Here is a 21,629-nt window from a genome sequence, read left to right as displayed (position 1 = left end):
GTGATGTCGCACCAAATTATGAAGGCTGACTCAAGTTGTCTGTTTATTTTGCCGAGTTACGTCTGCTCTGTGTCTCACTACTCGATTTAATTGAGCTACTGAAGATAATGTAACTTATCACATAGACGCTCTGCCACGTTGCTAGACTCCAGGTTAATTAGCAGTAGCCTACAGTCAGTGCGTTTCTCACATGGTTAGCCACTTGGACCCTGTCTGCTGCCTCGCTTCACTAATCAACGAGCCTGGGAATTTTATATTAGCCACAGAATACACTGGCAACATACGGAGCTATTGACTGCACAGGAAAAGAAAGAAAACCACCAGCTAGATGACAGGTAGCCTTTTCGGCACTGGGAGGTTGACCCGTCATTAATTACTGTGCCTCACCACCACGCGCACTGGACTTTGGGCAGAACTTCTAATTGGCACGTCACGAAGATCGAACCTAGGAGGCAACTGCTCTCCTGTGGGACGCAAACCTAYGGCTGCTGCTCCTCAAGCAACTCAAGCCAACACAGGCCCAGGCTGCCGCCAAGGGGAACGGCTCCCGCGCCCCGCAGCTGTGCCCGCCTCCGCCGGCGCGCGGCACGCGCGTGGCGGCACGCGAACCACCCCGTTCCCTGCCGGCGACTTGCTCTTCAGCTCAGCGGCGCCGGCTCTCCAAACCGGCAGTCAGCAYGTCTCCTCGAACCTCAGCGGCGCGTGGCCAGCAGCAGCCCTCACCTCAGCCCACACGAGCGGTGACAGGCTACAACACACGGCATCTTTTCATGCTGATACGCGACGGAGGCTGACCTACAACCAAGGATATGTTTTGCTGGTATGCCTAGCCTGATCTGATGGCAGGCTGCCCCTGCGAGGAAAGGGTTTACACTCTTCCCCTAACCTACACATTTCCACCACTTCCCATGCCTTCCAGACTTAGCTTGCTGACGTGACTGTAAAGTACCTTTCCAAAATACTATTTTCAACCATCACTTAGCAAGACTCCCCACGTGACTGCATGATCATTAGGTCTGACCCAGAGAAGGTGAGAGCAAATAAGCGGTCAGGCTGGAGAGGTAACAGGACTCCCGGCTCTCAGCAGCCCTCGCTTTGGATTAAACACATCATGAAACTTCTCCCAAAGGTGGAGCTGTGCCATCAGCACAAGAGGAAGACAAATTTTAGTCCACAGTATAAATATCCTGCTTGCCCCACGACAGCTGCTTTTTAAAATAATGCTACTTTTGATTACTTCAACCCAGAAAAAAAATTTTTTTTAGGATTAATACTCCCTGTTATTCTCCATAAAACACAATGTACCCACAGAGAGGTATCAACAAAAAGWAGAATTTTAGCGTTCTGATGCTGCACATATTTACTATGTGGCTAGTCCTAGTTCACACAACAGAATATTCTGAGTTTTGTAGAACTTGTCTTACACAGTGCAACAGGTCTAGAATTTCAAATGGTACAAAATCTAACACTAAACCCATCTTTTCCAAATGATGAGCCTAACAGGCAGCACGCCACAGGTTTGCATAGACCTCAAGACATTTAAAAYGCATGTATACAGGTCTGAAGTTCACATAATCTGCTTACTATTTTTTAGCTGCTGGCATTCATATTTTCCGTATTTTCCCAACAATGGAACTCAAAATTCTCATAGGGTTGTAAAATCAAGGGATTTAAAATAAAAACCAAACATATTCCAATCATCATCAAACTTTATATATAAAAATAATAACCCTCCAAACTATTAATGCAGAAATTTTAGTTCCTTTGGAACTAAGTCAATTAACATTGGCCAAGGAACTGACCCTTTCTTTCCGTATCTACATGATATTTCTACCTCTCTTATATCCCAGCTCTGTTCCAGGGGAGACGGTATTTGGTGTCCTGCTGTTTTTGCAGATTCTACCGGGTAATTCAGATTTTGTTTTTTTGTCTACCTTAATCTTCATCCGGATGTGCTTGCAATCATCTGTTACGAAAATGTACCGTAGTGCTGCATACGCAGGGCGGAGTGGGGAGGAAAGAAACGGAGAAAGGGAAGCAACCAGGAAAACAAAGAGATTACGCGCTCTCCAACTGAAGCAACACAGCAGCAGAATTAGTGTGTGGTCCTGCATGTTAGCAAAGGAAGTTCAGCTCAGAAATGAAAATTAATCACTTATCYAAAGAATGTAAAAAAGATTCACAGTCAGACACCCTGATACAGAGTAACCAACAAGAGACAAGGCTGATCTTTGTGTTACTCAGCGCAAAAATATGTTGCTAGCAGACCTAAATTTGATAAATCGCTCTGCACCATAAGCTAGCAACAGAGGATCTGCAAATCAGCACTGGTCATTTGCTTTAATTCATTAGTAGAGCCTTTATTAGTTTAAAATGTCAGCAGGCTCCAGGAATGAGCTCCTCTTCCCCCTCCTATGCACAGGCAGCTACTTCAGTTCTTCATTCATGAAGAATTTCCTCTTTCCCAGATTGTGCCCTCCACCAGCTGCAACACAGCTTAAATGTTGGGTTACACCAACTAAGGATGTGTTTAAACCCAGAAAATGCCATGACCCAGAATAATTTCTGTAATTTCTGTGTGGTTTTTTTTTTGTTTGTTTTTTTAACGTCAAGTAATGTGACTATACTTTTCAAAGGCCATATATGTGAGGAGCTATACTTTGTGCATTAAAAATTCATTTGAAACCAAGATTCAAACTAAATGGTCTTTTTCTTTTTCAGGAGGATAGAGGGGAGTATTGAGCTACGTTCTTTCTTTTGAGAGACCGATTTGTGCTTATCTGGATATGGTTATATATAGTTCAATTCTCTACAGTCTCCTTCAAAATCAAAGATTGTTTTATTTATCAAAAAAATTAAAAGGCTCAAGCTGTGCATTTTGTATTCAGATAATTTTTCCAAAAAAAATCAAGTGTTTTTGAGATTGAGAGATCCCTAATTAATAGAATTATCTTGCACTTACATGGCTCATCTCATCAGAGACTTTATAAATATTTTACTAAATTTCTATTTTGATAAGCATCAGATACTCTGAGAAGAGAAATTAAAGACCCATGTACGCCATGGCTACTTATCAAAACGGAACCAGCTTTGGTCCATCTGTCCACCGCAGTTTCCTTTTCAAGGGAAGAAAAAGTGATAACTATGGAGCAAAGACCAGTACCTTTTTTCCAATGTTTTAAACGCATGAAAATCCTGGGTAGAATAAGGAGGGGAGTCAGTACTGAAGACACAAGCTTGCATATTAAACAAGTGAGAAGATACACATTTTTTTTTTWAAAAAAAAAAGTATCACTGAAACAGAGGTAAGTTGTCCAGATACTTATTGTAAGCAGTCAGGGAACAAAGCCTGTGCTACTGCAGACTTCCACAGATGCTTCATTCTCAGACACTGTCAATGTAATGTGCATGCATAAATCAGTGTTAGTTTGAGAGAAGGCGAATGCCTGAAACAACGGTGACTGAATAGCCACGGTCCCTGTCTAGGTCTCCTATACCGCGAGATCGGTGGGGAGGAGGGCACATATATGTGCACGTTCTAAGCACATATACTGGAAGGAAGCAAAAACATTTTGCAATCTTGCTGTCTACATTAGTTTTAGGCAAGCGTCAGAGACGGACTCAGCATCCTGATCCTCAAGCACCATATGCAGAAGCTAGAAGAGCTAAAACAAAAATCACTCCCTCACTCTGCTGATCAGAACTACACAGCTGCCTTCCTACTCTGTTACATCTTTCGTAATTTGCAATAAAACTATCTCCTCCTGTTCCACTACATTCTCCCCAGCCYAGGAGGAAACCGTAACTTATGGACCTAGAGACCTGAGCCCCACACCTGACTCTGGGTGGCCAAGGGGCACACGAGTGACAAGGGGAACAGCAGCGCGCAGTCCAGTCTTTTTATCCACGTTATCARCAGCACCCAGAGTGCTGTTCTGTCAGCTGAGTGCGCGGAGGACAGTGTGGTTTACAAAAGACTTTAAATAATCAAGTAATGGAGAATAACATTTCCTTAATCACTCACAAAGACACAGAGCTTTCGTATCATGGTAAAAAAGTGAAGAAAAAACCATACGCCTGTTTGTTCTTTCTCTAAGGCCACATAAGGCTTCCATCCATTTTTAAGTTTGCAATCACAGCTCAAACAAATTACGAAAATAGTTTTCTTAACCAGTTCATTCACTCTTCTTGGGAATGGAAACAAGCCATTTTCCATCAGTATCCCCCTTTTCTTACATGCTAGCATAAGGTGTCTATATATGCGAGTACAGCAACGATGCTGGGGCTCCTCTACCTTTCTTCCTCATTTCAATAGACAATTTAATGATACCAAACCTTTCTTCTCCAATGCCTTTGTGCTTTTCAGCAAGTAGTTCCAGTCCTACATAACTCAACATATTAATAAGCTAACTTTTTCAAAGCAGTGGTCACACTCTTTCCCTTAGAATACTGCAGGCTGTATTATTTGAATAGTGATCTAAATATTTACTTAAATTGTTAATGAATTTTACTGATGAAAATAGGCTCATTTGTCCCAGATTTGTTTACTTGCCTTCTTTAAAAGGAAGAAAGAAAAAAAAGCCTAGCTGCGCAATGTCTTTTAATAGAAGATTATGTGAGGGCAACAGGCAAATTGAGGATACTATCTAAATAATTCTGCATTATAAATCATTTAATAATTTGAGGTGCATATCAACAATTTGAAAGGTTGGGGTTGGTGTTTTTTCTCATTCAGTTCTTTCCACATCAAGGTGTTTTAAAGACATTAATGAAGACCTACCACCCCCCCTTGACGGGGAGATCACTGTCCCCACTGCGCCCTTTCAAAAGGAACAACGCTACCCAAGAACACCAAGGGAGTCGATGGCACGGGAAAGCAGCAGCACCGACTCATATTCCCCAAACTTACGCACTGAAACAAATTTTTTAAAATGGATTTGTAGTAAATGTATTTCTTCATTTTCTAAATTCCAGAGAATAAATGCATCAGTTTTTAAAAATATAAAGTAGTCTTTGGTATATTCCAATCAAGTGACAYTACAGTTTGTTGGCATATTTTGTTTTCCAGTTAATTTTTGACTCATTTTAGTAACTTGTTTACTCAGAGTGAATTTAATCGGAGTTTTAATCAACTGAATTAATTTTTATTATTTTAATCTCTTAATCTATATAGGTGACTATTTAAAATGACCACTACATGAACTGATGCTGCTGTGTAAGATGTAAAATCCACATGATCCCCATGGGTCCTAGCAGCCCGTCAGACTTTACAGAGATATTTCAAAATCAAAAGGAACAATGCTGACAGAAATATTTTAGGGGTCCTTTTAAAAAGCAGACTTTGCAATATTAAATTAAACAAACGCCACTTCATTTAATTTCTGCTGATGAAGACTGCAGGTTATTTTTGGAAAGGCCCTGCGCATGAAGCAGCAGGGGGCATTTGTATTCCTTGGTGACTTTTAATGGCCACCCTGATGGAGACGTGCACAACCACCACTGAGCATGGGAGCTCACTGCCTACAGCGTGGTGACAATCTGCAGTTCAGAAACATTCAGTTACCTTTACACTGAAAAAGAGCAAAAGACAAACCAAACACCCCAAATTCGTATCGAGCCATAACCCACGAGAGTGAAACCAGTTACTCACATGCGATCACGAGCAGTGTGACAGTTTTAAAGGAGTAATTGTGGGGAGCAAATCCCAGGAGCCGTTGCTTTATGGACTGTGTACTGTCAGCCTCTGCTTTCGCTTCAGCAAGTACATTCGTAACTGGCATTTCAGGAAGCTGCTCGGAGTTTAATTTAATTTGTAAGATTTTCCTCAACTTTCTATTCATGAAACCTTYAGTGAACACTTAAAAATGCTTCTCTCTGATCACAGAGCCAAATAGGCTACAGCTGCTGCCGTCAGTTCTGAAGAGCGCGAGGAGGACCCTTGCTTTCCAGCCTCCTCGTAAATTCAGGAACCCACCTTCTCCCTCCCTCTTACTGCTTCTTCTCATCTCATCACTATCTCCCCATGGAGGACAACCTTTTGTGGGCATCAAAATCATAGAACAAAGGTTTGCGGGATGTTTCCTCACTTACGTTTTAGAGCTAGACAGGAAGTTTATTCAGCTGAAGTCTTTAAGACTCGTTTTCCTCAATTTTTTCCTGAGTTTATATGTGCTTCACAACAACGTAAGAAATATTTTAAGGTTCTGGACTTCGTTTTTGTAGGAATTCCAACCTTGTAAGAATTTGTTTCAGAGATTCACTTTTGAAGTGACAAACTGCTGTTAATTAAAGCTCTCCTACACTATAAAGTGGCCGAAGCTACTTCAGCTCCCGGAAACCTGTAGTARGAAACTGAACATGATCTCTTGTTTCCAACCCTGCTTTCAAAGAAAAACCCATGAATTTCTAAGCCAGCCTATGTAGAAACACTGGGTCCCAAAACTGCAAAATTTCAACAGGCCCCTTGAGTTATTTGTGGCCCTGGCAGAGCTTACTCTAATATGACCCTAAATAATCTGCATAGCTTTTTTATGGGCAAAATATACACCCCCGATAGCATTTTCCTTGCTTTTATGTTAGCACTTGAATGTCACAATAAACAAAATCCTTATTTACTAATCCAGCTGGCTAACATATTATCTACCCAAAGTACCCAACGCTTGAACTGCTTAAAGGATTGCATCTTCCTTTAACATGCAGCTGCTGTGCGCTGAACAACACAGGAGATGCTTCCCCTCTGCTCACTGGTGCTGGTACCCTATTGCTCTCGGAAAAATCCTGGAGCTAGAATAACAACCTAGTCCTGAGATTAGATTCCTGAGGACTCCTATTCCATCATGGACCCATGCTTTGTATCCAAAACAAGTAGCGAAGCGACCACCCAAGAAAAATGCTTTGAGCTGGAAAACAGCACCTTCTTCCAGGACATTAGATGGCCAAGGAAGAAAAATCCTCCATCAAAAGAAAAAATGTTCATTTTCAGTAAACCAGCTGTTAATAGCACCAYCTCCTCTCACAGCACCTGTAACTGCTCCATCAGGAAGCAAATCACCCCCACACCCTYCCCAAAACTGATCCTTCTCCACTCTCTTCTGAAGAATCCACTTATTTTTCTTCTATATCTGTACTGTTACAGCTTATTGGGAAGTGCACCTCCCTCTCACATCATCTTCAGCGGATAGAAATCATCAGCTCAAATTAGATGGAGGAGGAAAAAATCTACGTCTGTCAGCCTGGGTCAGCTAAAGATGAAACGTTTAATTCTGCAACAAAGCAATATAAAACTGCTCATGTTTGTTTGAATGTTTTCCTTACCCTAATCTGCCTTGCAAAGAACAGTATGAAAACAATGTACTTCCACAGGTATTCTAAAGGCCTCTTTCATTCTCCTAATAGTGCCAAATTACAGTGTTGATAAGCATATTCTTTTTCTCAGGATGGATTATTCTGAAGCATCCCTGGAAACTTATATTACTCTTTATCAGATAAAAATTTTAGAGTGGTACAGGGATTTTTGCAAAGCTCAAGAGAAAGAGCTAAAAGGTAAAAATTTTAAGCACGTCAATGCTACATCAGCGGATTTCTGCTGGCCAAACCAGGTCTACCAACAAAGTAAAGAGATTTGTTTGCTCTGCCAGGAAACCCCTCATGGCAGACAGTCATATCAGCTGTGCTTTTCCCAGCGTTATCTGTTGTGAAGTACAATGCGAATAACAGTAAAAAGAACAGCTATGTTCACACAGGCAAATTCACGAACATCAGCAGTCTGCACGTTTGCATTGATCTGAACCATAAAAAGGATAGAAACCTGACTAAATTTCCATCTAACAAGCAGGATACATTTCACAGGCATTCAGCCAACTCCATCTGCAAAGATTTAAGGAAGGTACACTAATCAGTTGTGTGGGAGACCGTGTATATAAAGCCAGCACAAAGCAGAGTAACAACCAAGGTACCGTAACACAGCTGAAACACARCGTACGCGGACACAGCTTCCAGTTTGGAGGCTTCTTCTGCATCACCAGCACTGCTAGTTTCCGAAACYCCAGCCTGCCCCCCTTGCCCCCAGCCCTCTTCCCTTCGCTCGGCTTACAGAAGCGCCGCAGCGCGTTCCTCGCGACCCGCCTGTGTGCAGCGCTAATGGCTCCTCCCGGGCCGCGCGCCGCCGCCGCCGGAGCCTCCAGCGCCAGTAACGGAGCTCTCCGGCGGTCGAGACCGCGCCGCGGACGGCTCTCAGCACTAACGCTACCGCCACCCTTCCGACATTTTCCCCCTCCTTTCTCAGGCAGGGACAATAGTCCCTGAATGCAAATGATGCATTAGTTATAYCTGCCGGGGGTTTGCTGCTGCATTCCTGTGCATAAAGGGAAATAAGCAGGAAACCTGCAGACATAAAGGAAGAGCCAGAAAGGACACGACTGAAGCTACAAATGCGTTGCCAGGTAGGTTGTGTAGTCATCACGAGTGTGAACCCAGCTGCTAATGACAGAATTTCCTTGCCCATCTGAAACCGAGGGGACCCCACAGAGCTAGGTTACAGATTTCCAGAATTTCCAAATGCGATCCTTGTTTACTGATATGCAGTTTTAAGCAATATGCCAAAATAGTTGTTTACACAGAGAAGCTGAGATTCTTCCACATCCTGGGGACAGTAGAAGTTTTAATTAGAAGTTTAAAACACATGCATATAATATTAATGATTCAGCCCCCAAGGGCTCACTCGTTTTATACTACAATAAAACGAGTGACAGAATTTACCCACGCTAACTTTACCAGCCCACCTCAAAAGGTGACGGGTTAGATCCAACACGCTGGAATTTTATGAACTCAGACAAGCGAGCTCCCCAAACACTGCCTCCAACACAAGCGGGTGCCTCCAGGACGGCTTCGCCCACCCCACCACAGCTACTTCTAGCACTTTGTCTCTTTGCTCTTTCCCTTGTGGCTTTGCAGCCTGAGTCAAAACAGTAGCAGACTGGGATGCAGGATCTCACAGTGCAGGAATGTTGATTGACAAGTCTGTTAATGGCCCAGAGGAGCCAGGAAAGCTGCTCTGCTGTCAGTTTTTCCTAAACATACTTAACTCTGGCAGAGGGATGTTCCAAAGGACTGAGCAAGGAAGCTGACAAAGAATTTGTAGCTATGGATCTCAGGAAAAAAAAAAGGCAACTAACACAGTATTGATGGACCATTCAACCAATAAACTGTAACACGTTAGGCCCATTCAAATGTCTTCGTAGGGAAAAGAGAGCATTGTCATAGAGTTCTAAAAAAAAAAAAAAAAAAAGGGTACATGGGTAAATGTACTTCTAAGTAAATACGCCCTTCATAAAAATACTGCTAATTTTCAAAATTCACGAAGAATGAAATTTTCGTGAAGCTTTATTAAAGCTTTTTCAGCTCAAATTCATACCAGCGCACATCAACCATTCCAAAATATACCAAAAATGGCATTTTGTTTAGGACTGCTGAGCATCTGCATGAATATAAAACAATAATTCTGAAAAACAGGGTTAGTTCAATTGTTTCAGGATTTAAAAGCCACCAGTTATGTAAATATACAAAGAATTCTATTTTCCTCTGATTTGCATGTTACCAAAAACCCAGTTGCTGAACGTTTGTTACCAATTTCAGAAAAGAAAGATCAACACGAACACACAATTACAACTTTTGGCATATACCTCTGAATGGCTAGCTAGGCATTAAAAAGCACTGCAACTGCAGCAATTCAACAAGCTTTCTTGAAGGAAAGAGGGGAGAAATGCTAATCTGTTTCTAGAAATCAGCACGGCGATGTGTGCCTCCCATTAAGCTGGGTTCACTGAGTGATGCACCATCGCTTGATGATATATTGCTCAATGCACGCCGTTGTAACGTGACACAAGCAGCAGAAACAGCCCTCTGTTCCCACAACCAAATACTTCTGACACCAGAGAACCTTTACATACTTCCCTTTAACCTATTACTATGATTTCAGTTCAGCTCTAGTACATATCACAAAGATTGTTCTTAGCACAGCAGAAAGATACCATATACCTATTTTCAAGGGGTAGTTTCCTTGTAACTTAAATATAGAAAGACTTTCTTGATCTTCCTCTTCTCAAGAATTTCACAAGAGACGTGTAGAAACCTTACAAACTGGCTGGCAGCACACAGAGACAAAGCTAGAAGGTCCTGGATAGATTTTTAGATTTAAAGCAGCACTGTTTTGAAATTTGCTCCTACGTTTGCGGGGGGCAGAGAGGAGATGCCATACAACACACCAACTTCGCCGGGTATTTGCATGTGTCATATAAGGAAAACAATGAACAATGTTTCATTAAATCCATATTGCTATCATGAGGAATAGTAGGTTTTTTGCTTTTTGTTTCCTTTTTTTTTTTTTTTTTTTTTTTAGGTTACAGTCAGTTTTCTGTCTGAGACTTCCCACACGACGAGAGAACTAGGAATAGGTGCCAGTCTGACGGAGCACCACCTAATCGCACAGAGCTGAACTGAGACTTTGAGAGCTTATTAAACCTGGCTCGACAGTAGCTGCACAGACCCAAGCTGGCTGCTTCGGAGGCAGATGCCTCCGTCCRCGCGCCGGCCTCCCAGCCGCCGGCCGGCTCAGCCCCGTGCTCCTGCAGCGCGACAGCTCCRAGGTAGATGATGTGCCAGAACCAGCTCAGCCACAAGTACTCCGTGGATAAACAGAGTCCCAAGTAGGCCAGTTCTCAGGGGCTATCAAGCCTTTGCTGGGCATGAAATCATTTAGCATTTTTGTTTGTACAGACAAAGAACCTAAAAAAAAAAAAAAAAAAAAAAAAAGCCTGCGCCTTGAAGCTCCAGCTTCCTTCCACGCACTCGGAGCAGTATTCTGTGGCATGACAAACTAATTGCATGTGTTACGGGAAGTCTGTTACTTTGGCTTCTTCCACTGAACACTGAAAAAACTGTGTTTGATTTTAAAGCACATACACTTACAAATACTGAAGGAATCAGCTACAAAGAGACCACACAAGCTGTTCCAGCCTTTCACAGAAGTCTGGGGTTTTTTTAAACAGTAAATACACAGCCACCTCTTCAGTTTGCCCTTTCATCTATTCCGAAACAGTTTTTAACACACACTCTTCACTTCCTAACTAGCTGATCATATACAAGTTTTGGTTTTGTAGCTTTAAAACGCTAAAAAAGATAAAGGTAAAACAGAACCTTGATCCTGAAACAGAAGTCAGCAAGGATATTGTGGGTGTCCCACAAGTCAGAGAGCTGGGAAGAAAGGAGCCTGTTCTGACCCCGCGGTGTAACCCGATCCAGTTAAAGAGGCACATGGATTACCATTTATAGTGTTTCTCAGGGGCTGGGGTGAGGGGCGATGCGGGCGGTAGACAGCTCTCAGTCTGGCCACATGAGCCGCTAGCTGCCAGCGAGGTTATAAAAACGCGGAGATGCTGGGCGCCAAGGAAGGGTGGCTCCCCCCGCCCCTTGCAGTGCACCTTCCCTGCTGCCGCTCTGTCAACTGACCTGCAAGGCACACATCTTTTCAGAAAAACAACATTACTTTTTGTTTGCAGGCTGGGGAGAAAGGAGAAAAGGCTGGAGACTGGGGAGGAAAATGCAGGCAGATCGTTGCCCAACTCTGCAGTTACTCCCCACAGTTGGTGCAGGTACATTGCTCTGGCTGTGCAAAGTACCGCTTTGCTCCCCAAGCCAAACGTACGGGCGTATAGCAGTGTGCAGTCCAGTCCTCTGTGGGTGAACTGGAAATGGCTCCTCATGGCACGATGTTCATTTGGCCACCTGACGACCTGGCGCAAGGAACCAGGTGAAATGTCTCCAAGTAGGAAATTTTTGAACATTTGACAGAAGAGTCTTTCAAAAAGCTAGTCAGGCTCTGCCTCTTTCTCTGCTATGAAAAGGGTAAGAGCACAAGATTTTAAAACTATGAAAGAAAAGTCTTTAATGTCAAGATCTTAAAGGAAAGAAAAAGAGTCATGCCTATCAGACATCCTGAAGTATTGCTACTTTCAACAAAAAAGTCTTCTACTACCTAACTCTGGTGTTCAGCTATTGGCTTGCCTCACTGCATTTCTTTATGAGCTGAAGGCAGTAGCATTCAGCTATAGATGGTCAATATCCTCTTATTCTGACCTCTATAGAAAATGAGGGCTCTGAACTCACAGTCATGGCCAAGCAGGATGGCTCCCTTTGGGGATCCCTTGTGGAGTTACACATGGCCCTGCCCACCCAAAGACTCTGGACTTTCTTCCAGACAGGAACAAACAAAACTGAGACGGTTCCACGAACGCGGAAGAGCCCGAACCTTCCTTCCTTCCTCTCTGCCTTGATCACTGAAGAAATATATTCTAGCCACTCTGTTAACCAGTACTATATAAAAATTAGGTTAGTAGTTTAACTGAGAGCACCCATTACAGAGCCAAAAATATCTCTTTAGTACTTTAAAAAATATACTTTGATATTTTTATCTTATTAAATTAATACAAATTCTATGTGTACAGAAACTGGCAGGTCTAGAAAAAAGAACAGATTAGCATCCTCCATTTATCTCCGCTTGATCTAAAGGTTTGTTCTTACAGCTGAAAGGTTAAATTGTTCTGTAAGTCACTTCATTCTTCATCCTCTGGACTAGGATGGCCAAAAAGGACACCAATTAGTGCCAGCCCAGGGCATGCATTTTCTGAACCAGATACTTGTTCATAACAAACTGCGACAAAATCCCAAAATTCATTTCCCTTAGGCCTCTAAGGAGCCATGAGAAGCACTAACTTCCACCACAGAGTGATGAAAGAGAGAATGAGCAATCCACCACAAACGGAGGCTGGATTATGGACTAGCAGTTCGGCAGGGAGGGATTCCTATTTCTGCTCCCTAACCTACGAACTATAGCCTTAATTATTTTGTTCYAAAGTCCTCTCTTGCAAAGAATCATAGTGAGAAAATCGCATGTTTTAGATATAAACCATTCTTTTTTTTGATATCTCTCGAAGTATCTGCATGGCTAGACTACCAAATGAACATACTTTGTATTCTGTACATTAAAACACATTCTAGGTAATATAATTCTCTACTAATCATCTAGACAAACATGATGGCATAATAATGGAGACTGCTGAAGCTGACAGAATGAAAACAGATACAAGAAAATAGAGTAAGTTTAGAAATTTAGATCTATCCAACATCATCCCCATGCTTACTTTATATCAGTTCCTTTAATTTACAGTCCTTGAACCAACCATACCRTATCTCCCATGAAGGGAGAAGTGTTGCGTACCTTCAAGAAACAATATACGTGTCCCACTGCAAAAGTAGGCAGGCAGATTTTTAACTTAGTTAACACAAGTACAAAAYTGGAACAGCAAGACTTCACGTCTCTAAGCATGCTGTTGCCCAAACTTTTAGGAAAGTAGTATGACAGAAAACTGCTCAGACAACAGGCAAAAATGGGTTGTGAACATTGACTAAATAATGTCCGTCTGTTTTTACACAGTARTCTGGAAAATTTTAACCAGTTCTGCCAAGATGAACATCAAAGCTCATCTCATGGATTTTCTATTCTAGGGATAATTGACTTAAAAATAACCTGTGTGTTGTYTGCATTTATGCATCCCTTTTCTGTATGCATGCATTGGTTTAGAGATTAAAAACAGGACACATTGGAAAAATGTCAAAATGAGAAACCATTCTCCTGCTCTTGCCCCTGACACAGACCCCTCGCTCCAAATTTTCTGCAAGAATTCCTGCATGCAGAGAAAAATATGTGAGGGGAGGATACACGCTGCTTGCACTTCCAGCTGGAAGATCAGAGAGCAAAGTTCACTGAGAAGGGTAAAGCAGGGGAAGATGGCATCAGCTCATTCTATCCTTGCCTTTATAGTTTCACTCTATTACAGAAGCATTTGCAAGTAACGTAACAATGGGGAAATCTGTAAATGACTCTTAAAGCCCACCAACTTTCAGTGAAATATAAGTGCCCTTCATCATCACAAACAAATGCTTCTGAAAATTTCACCCAATTTCCTAGTTGAGAAGATTTAATACTTGAATTAATAAATTTGGGTAAATCTCTAATTCCCAAGGACAACGCAGTTTCAAAAATATTCAGGAACATTTTGAAAGATTAAGAGCAAACTGAAGYTTTTATTTTTCTTCTCTGTGCAAGCCAATTAACCTGAGCACTTAGAGGCATGCCTACCATCTAATTTCCAATTTTTCCAGGCAGTGTATGTCTCAGGCCAGATACTGGATTAGAACTAAAATTGGACCATTCAAATTTTGGGTTACTTAGCTCAGAGCAGGCATAGAGAGGGCTCCTCACTATGACACCTGCTGGGGAGGACAGGGTAGGACTAGCACTCTCTTGCTTAGAGCTGAGACAGATTTGGTGAGTCTCCAAGCTCAARATTTCTTAGAAAGGTGAACCAGAAAGGTTGGCTTTGGAGGTTTATACACCARCTCCTGTAGCAGACACTCTTCTCATTAGCCAAATTAGAATGCCTCACTCCTACCACTCTCCTCCCCACTAAAAGGCAAAGATATTCATCAAAGAGTAAGTAACCATAATGCACAACACACCCTGCCACACCATGGATTACATTTGTCTAGCAGTAACGGTCTCCACCTTCAGCTTACCTGTTTTATGCACTGCAGCCGGTCATTGGTCTGCTGTATGTGCCTGTCCATAGAGTTCATTTTGATTGTCTCCACTGGCCTTCTACCTGAAAGCCATTAAAATCCCTCAATCTGCAAGACAAAAAGAACAGTAAAGATCACTGAACACAGCCTGTGCACTTCTACCAACTCTACAGTGAGTGAGAGGGTGAGATTTACACAGTAGCAAATTATCCTCCCAGGCGAAGGTTTTTTCCTTGCGGTTTGGGGAGGGGGCAGGGGAGCGCGGGGGCCCACAGGGCACTCGCAGCACTGGCTCTGGCTCTGGAGTTTAAACGCGGCGATGGCATTCCTAAGTCACATGGTGACACCTAGCCAGGTAGAGCACGCTCCCCTGGGAGCCTTTGTGCGACCACTGACAAAGGCTCCTTTTACTCAAAGGACTACTACACAAATGGCACTAAAATGATGGAGCAGCGCTGCTTGCAAGAACTCCTGAACACACTTTGAGATAAAAGAAAAAATAATAATAATCATGATAACAATGAGAGTCTGGGTTTTGCAAGGGCAAGGGCAAGGCGATTCTTCCTAATCTCCCACTGTGAGAAAATACCTCTCATAAATAGTAAATGAATCAGATACGGCAGGGTATTATATGGCCAAAAATAACACAAAACATGTTATTGGCCTGAAATGATAGGAAGACTGCATTTGTATTTTGAAATAAAAGCACCAGGTATACTTTGGATTTTCCTGCAATATTAAATCTAGTAGATCAATTTAACGTGTCCTTGAGACGGCTGTGATGACAGTGGTAAAGAACTGGGATTCAGGCCTCAGTCAAGATTTTCAGAATGACTAAATTCCAGATACACGATTTGGTACGCATGAACAGGTCTGGTTTTCAGACYAAAGCGCTGAGACAATTCCTACCTTCCAAAAAACCGGCCTCTTTAAGGAATCTCTAGCTGAATGAACCGCTTGTTATTTCTGAAAAAACGTGTCCTCCATCACTAGGCCCCCTCTAACACAGACCACGCAATYTGTGGCAAAGCAAAACTTCTCTGCGACTTTAAACACCTAGTAAATGGAAACGAAGGCTCAGAGTGGTGTTACGYGTTTTAATTTATATTGCTACGGCAGCACGAAACCGTCAGACGAGAACTGACCCCGAGAAGTTACGCTGTCCTGAACAGCAAACCTGCCGGCCCCTACCCCCCCACCAGCACCGGTCACGCGGCGGCGTGCTCGTGGACCAGGCGCAACACGCTAAGCGCGCTGAAAACACAAGAAGCCAAAGGACCGCGTACAGCCTGCCAGCAGAGGCACGGTCTGCGTTTAGCGGGGCCCTTTCCATCCATGCCCTCTCCAGCCCTAACTAGGCTTTTTCTACAGCAGCAGAACAGCAGATTCGAAAGACAGAAACTAATCAACAGTTTCTGTCCATAATTCGTATTACCATATGGTGTGCACTGTAACTTTTATTTCTGTTTTAAGCAGAACTGCATGAGACTCCAGCCTATACTTAATAAGCTTAGCAGTTTTAAAGGCTTTTTTCTAGAATCCGCTTCTCAGTTAAGGGCACAGAGATGTCTCACACTCACATATATGTGCTCTCCTCTCCTGCTGCGATCGCTTTCATGGCTTTCTAAAAYGGAAATGAAACCATACATATCGCACATTGCAACATGAAACTAGCCTTTGCCCATAAATCTCTGTACCTTTGCACAACAACAGGGTGGTACAATCTAAACATTCGTATTTTCACACTCARGGCACAGATTCAGGAATACATGTCCTAACAGCAGCATGTACTAGCACAAGCAAGGTCTCAGACCTGCACGGTAACCTCTGCCTTGCGAACCTCTCCAGCCGCGCTCAGCCGTTCTGCTACTGAGAGTGCTCGCCGGGACACAACTTCTTTCTACGCTCCGCACGCRCGTCAGAGAGAGCAAAGTTTTCACGCACTCCTCCCGTTTGAGAAGCTGACTGTTCACCGCTGCCACCTCACATGACTTAAAATTTTATCTCCTCAGTTGAAATACCTCCAGAAGTCCAGCACGCCAGCACTCGGCCCCCCAAGAGAGAGCAGCGTTCCCCTCGGTGGAGACCCCGAACGCATCCCTGTCACGGTGAGACAGACCCCAGACCAGAGCACCYGTGTGTGTCCCATGCAGCTGAGCTGTCTGAGATTTCTGTACCTGACTGATAATGTTCTTTCATGGCTCCTGCCGGATTAGACTCAGGGAAAGAAATCTTTCCTGCTAGACAGCTAAATGAGGTGTCTTGTAACAGCAGCTCAAGCTCCTCATCTCCACACTCCAGACACAAGAGGGTTCAATAAAGCACTCCTGTCAATAAATTATAATACTTATGAAATGGTAAAGCCAGACTCACACACAAGTATTATCATGTGCTTATGCCCTTGCCACCTTCTCTATGGCAAATGCCATCCAAAGGCCCCGCAGAAAATGTAAATTGCTGTATTTTATTAAAAGCAAGCAACACAGTCTTATCTGTCTGTACGACCACCAAACAAACCTCAGTGGTCATGAAGTTTAATCTCTCAGCGGACAGCAAAGGTATTTATCGAGAGATAAGCTAGCCCAGACATGACACCACCTCAACAGTGATCCATCTTACGAGCTGGGACACATTATCTGCATTTTAATTGAACATCAGGACAGACAGAAGATGGCATGTTAAAAACAAATATAAACACRTACATGCATATAGTTTTTTGTTGAAATATTTGAGGAAATGCRAACTGCTGCTTTTTTAAAATTTTGGAATTCAGGACATTTTTGCTTAATGAATCAGTAAGCTAAATACCATATATCTGGTTGACTTTGTAATACATTTTTTTTCCCTTGGTACTGTCAATTTAACCTCCTCACTGCCACACAGCCACACAGAGGAACTGGGAGCCAGTCTGGAAAGAACATTTATCTCAGGCAAGAAATACAAAGACATACTCAGCACTGCCAGAAAACATGATTCTCAAGGAAAGCCAGATAYACCAGTGCTCAGACTGACGGCTAATCACATCAGGAGCTGCCTCTGGTGTTGCTGGCAATATACCTGGGGGCCGGGAGACCGCAGAGAGATTTTACAAAGACAGTGATAACGCCTTGCACTCATGTGCTGCCGCTCAGGCCAACAAATAATTCTGCACATTGATTTGTGAACTCTGTATATAATACTACCCCAATTCTCTGCCTTCCAGTTGACCACAAACAAAACCCAAGGTTGCTATCAGCTACCTGAACCRCAACTTACTATTGTGTTTGTCCAAATTGTCATTTCTCCCACRCGGTGCGAGTTTCTCAAACGCTATTTGGAAAACCGCAGTGTAGAGCGCAGAAGTAACTCGCACCTCTGCAAACACAAGGACCAAAGAGAGCTCCACAGTCAGSGCTGGCAGTGCAGTCCCCTCCTTTTGTATGCAGCCATCTCATATAATTTCTTCCACAAACTGATCAAACTCAGTCTCAAAAATAGATCTGCTTTCAACACCCAGTGGCCTGCGCTGAAAGGCGCCCTGACTCGCGCCCYTTCCCTGGCAGCCAGAAGTATTTTTTTCACTTCCATCCCAAACCCCACTTGCTCTCGCGTCCTTAGTGCTCTCTGGCTAAAACAGCCCTCTGCCCGCCAGGCTCCCGCCACCTCCTCCCCTCCGTTGCGCTGACGGACAGCTATCAGCCCTCTTCAGCCTCCCTTTTCCCACTTTGACCAACCCAAGGTTATTTCTTCTCTTCCCGCAGAGACAAGTTCCTCTTTCCATTAACCGTCCTGGGCAGCAAACGTTTGCCTGTGAATCAGCCAGCCCAAAACCTGCACGTGAGGGTGCACCACAGCCTCATACACACCGGTATTAACACTCACCCTGTACTTGAAATATCCTGCCTTGTACGCCCCAGCCTCACTTCTACCTTTCTCTCGGACGCCTCATCAGGGCACTACGTAAAGGACGGAGCACACGGTGTCCGAGCTGGTTCTGCTACAACCACGGAGCGCACCAGTGGGAAATTACTACAGCCACTATTATCTAGAAATCTCTTATTCAGAATTAAATGTTTAAGAATGGAAAGAGAAAATCATCCTATTGATCCGAAGTGTTACCAAGGCAGAGTAAGTGCTTCAATACCAGGCTGTTTTGCCTGGAAAAAATATCAAAGAACTACATTTCAAGTAACTACATCTACTACCCAGACACTGCTATACRCTGGTCAAATTCCTCATGCTCACATCCACATTCAAAACAAAACAAAACTAAACTAAACAAAAACACCCCCCAAATCTTCTCCTGTCAATCTCATACCGTGTAGCAACAAGATCATCTTACTTGAAAATAATGGTGCTTAAGCTACAGAAAGGCCGGGAGGACAGAGTAAGAGCAGACGTATTTAGTTAAGTGCTGAGTGCTTATCAGGTCACAAGTGAAAATGACTTTGTGGAGTCTCTTGCTAGACGCTTGTATATCAGTATTAGAAACCATGCTAAGATTCAGGCACAGCAAGCAGCTCCTGAGAGACAGCAGGGGACGTTGCTGATCAGGATTAAGGGTACTGACAGAATGGGATAGAGAAGGGAATTTTACAGGGTGCTTCATAACAAATCCCCTCTGTTTTGTGCACACATTAGCCAGAGAGGTCGTACGCTACTGTTTTATATGCTAACTCCATCCAGAAGGACAAACAAAAAAAGAAGTGCTCCTAGCACCTTCTGGTTATTCAGCAATAAAAAGCCCCATTCTTCTGTTGCCTTTTCTGAGGTAAAGACCAATCTCTTAAAAAAAGAAAAAAGAAAGAAAGGRAAAAAAAGGAAAAAAAAGAATTATTCTTCTCCTTCCCTCTTCCCTCCCCTCTAGCATGTGAGTTTATAGCCCTAGGCAGTAATTAAAGAACCCTCATTTACATATTTATATGATGCCTCAAAAACGGAGAATGTGTTTTTTAAAGGAACAGATGTTTCGACCTGTTAGACTTTTTTTTAACCCTAAATGTACTTATTCTTTCTTTGTTAAACMATTATTAGATAATGCTCTCAAATATTAAAAAAAAAAAAGGGGGGGGGCAAGAAATGCGGCTAAAAGAAAAATAATTTCCCAGCCTTCTGTTATTCCCTGTTTTGGTTAAAATTTCAAGTTACAAGTTTGTGATTATTCTATCAGAAATTGGACTTCCAGTGCACATTACTGAAGAGYTGTTTAGTAAATCATATTCTCTACCAGTTCATAGGGCAGCTAAACAGCCTTTCAAAWACCAATCATTTCAGCACTGCTTCAAAACGTTGACATTTCAGAAATTTTAGACCAACYACAATCTGAAAAAAAAGTACGATTTTAGTTTTGCTTTTTGACAACCCTTRCTCTAATAGATAAAGTCTAGCTACAAACCATCATTATGCTTTAATAACAGAASTTATTCAAACTTCACGTTACTTCTGGTGCAAACAACTACAGCTTCTGGCTGTTCAAGCTGGGTGGGTACCGCAACAGCGAGACACCCGGCAATGAGCGCCAGGCAAGCTCCGACTTCCCAGGGCCAGCCACGCTGATGGGAAGCCGCCTCGAGCCAGCAGCACGATACGGAGTCTGCGTGGATCGTGCCTACGCAACCAGCACTAACCATGCTGTCAACTAGCCGTTTCCRTAAGTGCTCAGCTACCCACCCTGTTTTCTTGTTCTCCTCGTGCACGTTGCTGCTATCAACAGCGAATCTCTGCCACCTGGGACACTACAGGGCGTGGAAAAACTGGACGTGCACATCAGAGGAGATTAATTTACCAGCTGAAATGTAAGCACAACCTAAGWAGTCTAGAAAGACTTCTTGGTTGGTGCTTTTTACTCTTCTTCTCCTCTTGCACACTATCTTCCTCTACTTCCTGCTCTGAGACAGAAAGAGAAGTACAAAAATATCACGGGAAACTGCATATGCCAGAGGTATAGGGGAAACGCAATAACAAAGGGTGAATACCAGAAGAAACCTCATTAAAACATGTCATCTGACTTCCAGCCTAAAATGGTCCAGGTCACAAGTACCTACCAAGGCCTAACCACCAGTGTTTGCCATCAACTGGCATAAGATAGAGTAACTTCTTGACAAATCAAGTTTTTAGTGGATCATTTTAGCAAATTTCCATGTAAGCAGAAGCACATTTTGATAGAACCCACTTGAAAGCTAAGAATGTGCTAGTACATCTGATGGGCAATAAATAACATGCTATGAGGCTACTTAAAGGCGTAAGTCATTGAACAACAGCTGATTAGAATCTTACTGGCACATCACATGGCATTTTTAGACTTAAAAACAAGAGAAAAACAAACAAATGGAGTATTTACCATGAAAGAGAGCAATTGATTTCAAAATTAAGTCTTTTAAAATTGCAGTGGAATCGCAARCAGGAAAAACAAAAGGAAATGACCATCATAATTCATTTCAAGTCTTCTTCTGATTTTTGCCCTTTCAGAGAAACGGCGGAAGATCTTCCACAGGAGGAAAAAAGGGTGCTGCAATAGATAACAATGGCGAATCCCCACTGGTACCCAGAAGAGGAGGATCCAGTTACCAGGTTTCAATCTTCACATGTGACAAGCACACCAGCAGTCACCATTTGGGGAACTGTACGTCTGTCGTAATTAAAAAGGTCTAATTGGCAGCCACTTCAAACCAGCCAGTGGAAGAAGGGCAAGGGAAAAAACACAGGAAAAAACTCATCAGTTGTGAAATTTCTTCCTTCACGTTATCGCACAGGTGGGAGAAAGAAGAAAACTGCTCCCTAGGAGGGAACCGCGCAGGAATCCTCCGAGAGGAGGGATCTCTCCCCCCTCCTGCCCAGACCCATCCCAGCACAGAGCGGCAGCTGGTTCATACCGTTTATTCAACCAGCTAAAACTAATAGTTTCCTGCATGTCTCCAGTACGCCACGGGCCGTAGGAGAGAGCAGACAATTTTTATCTATCAAGCCGCTTCGATCGAGCAACAAGCCAGGCTACGAAGGGGGCGGCGCGGGGCGGC

General features: G+C 43.1%; 1 protein-coding gene across 6 annotated transcripts in view; it reads right to left on the bottom strand.

Annotated features, from left to right (window-relative positions):
• Positions 1-21,629, bottom strand: part of ZMIZ1 (zinc finger MIZ-type containing 1) — a 342,873-nt gene that overhangs the window by 147,793 nt on the left and 173,451 nt on the right. For all 6 annotated transcript variants that reach the window (XM_085312311.1, XM_085312315.1, XM_085312314.1 and 3 more), the window contains one exon: positions 14,632-14,742. In XM_085312311.1, coding sequence (XP_085168437.1) covers positions 14,632-14,691 — 60 coding nt within the window. In that variant the 5' untranslated portion in view covers positions 14,692-14,742. The remainder of the gene's footprint in view (positions 1-14,631; positions 14,743-21,629) is intronic.

This window comes from Rhea americana, unplaced genomic scaffold (genome assembly GCF_003343005.1).
Source record: "Rhea americana isolate MKP2758 unplaced genomic scaffold, rheAme1 scaffold_36, whole genome shotgun sequence".
NCBI lineage: Eukaryota > Metazoa > Chordata > Aves > Rheiformes > Rheidae > Rhea > Rhea americana.
This window is presented reverse-complemented; position numbering and strand designations above follow the sequence as displayed.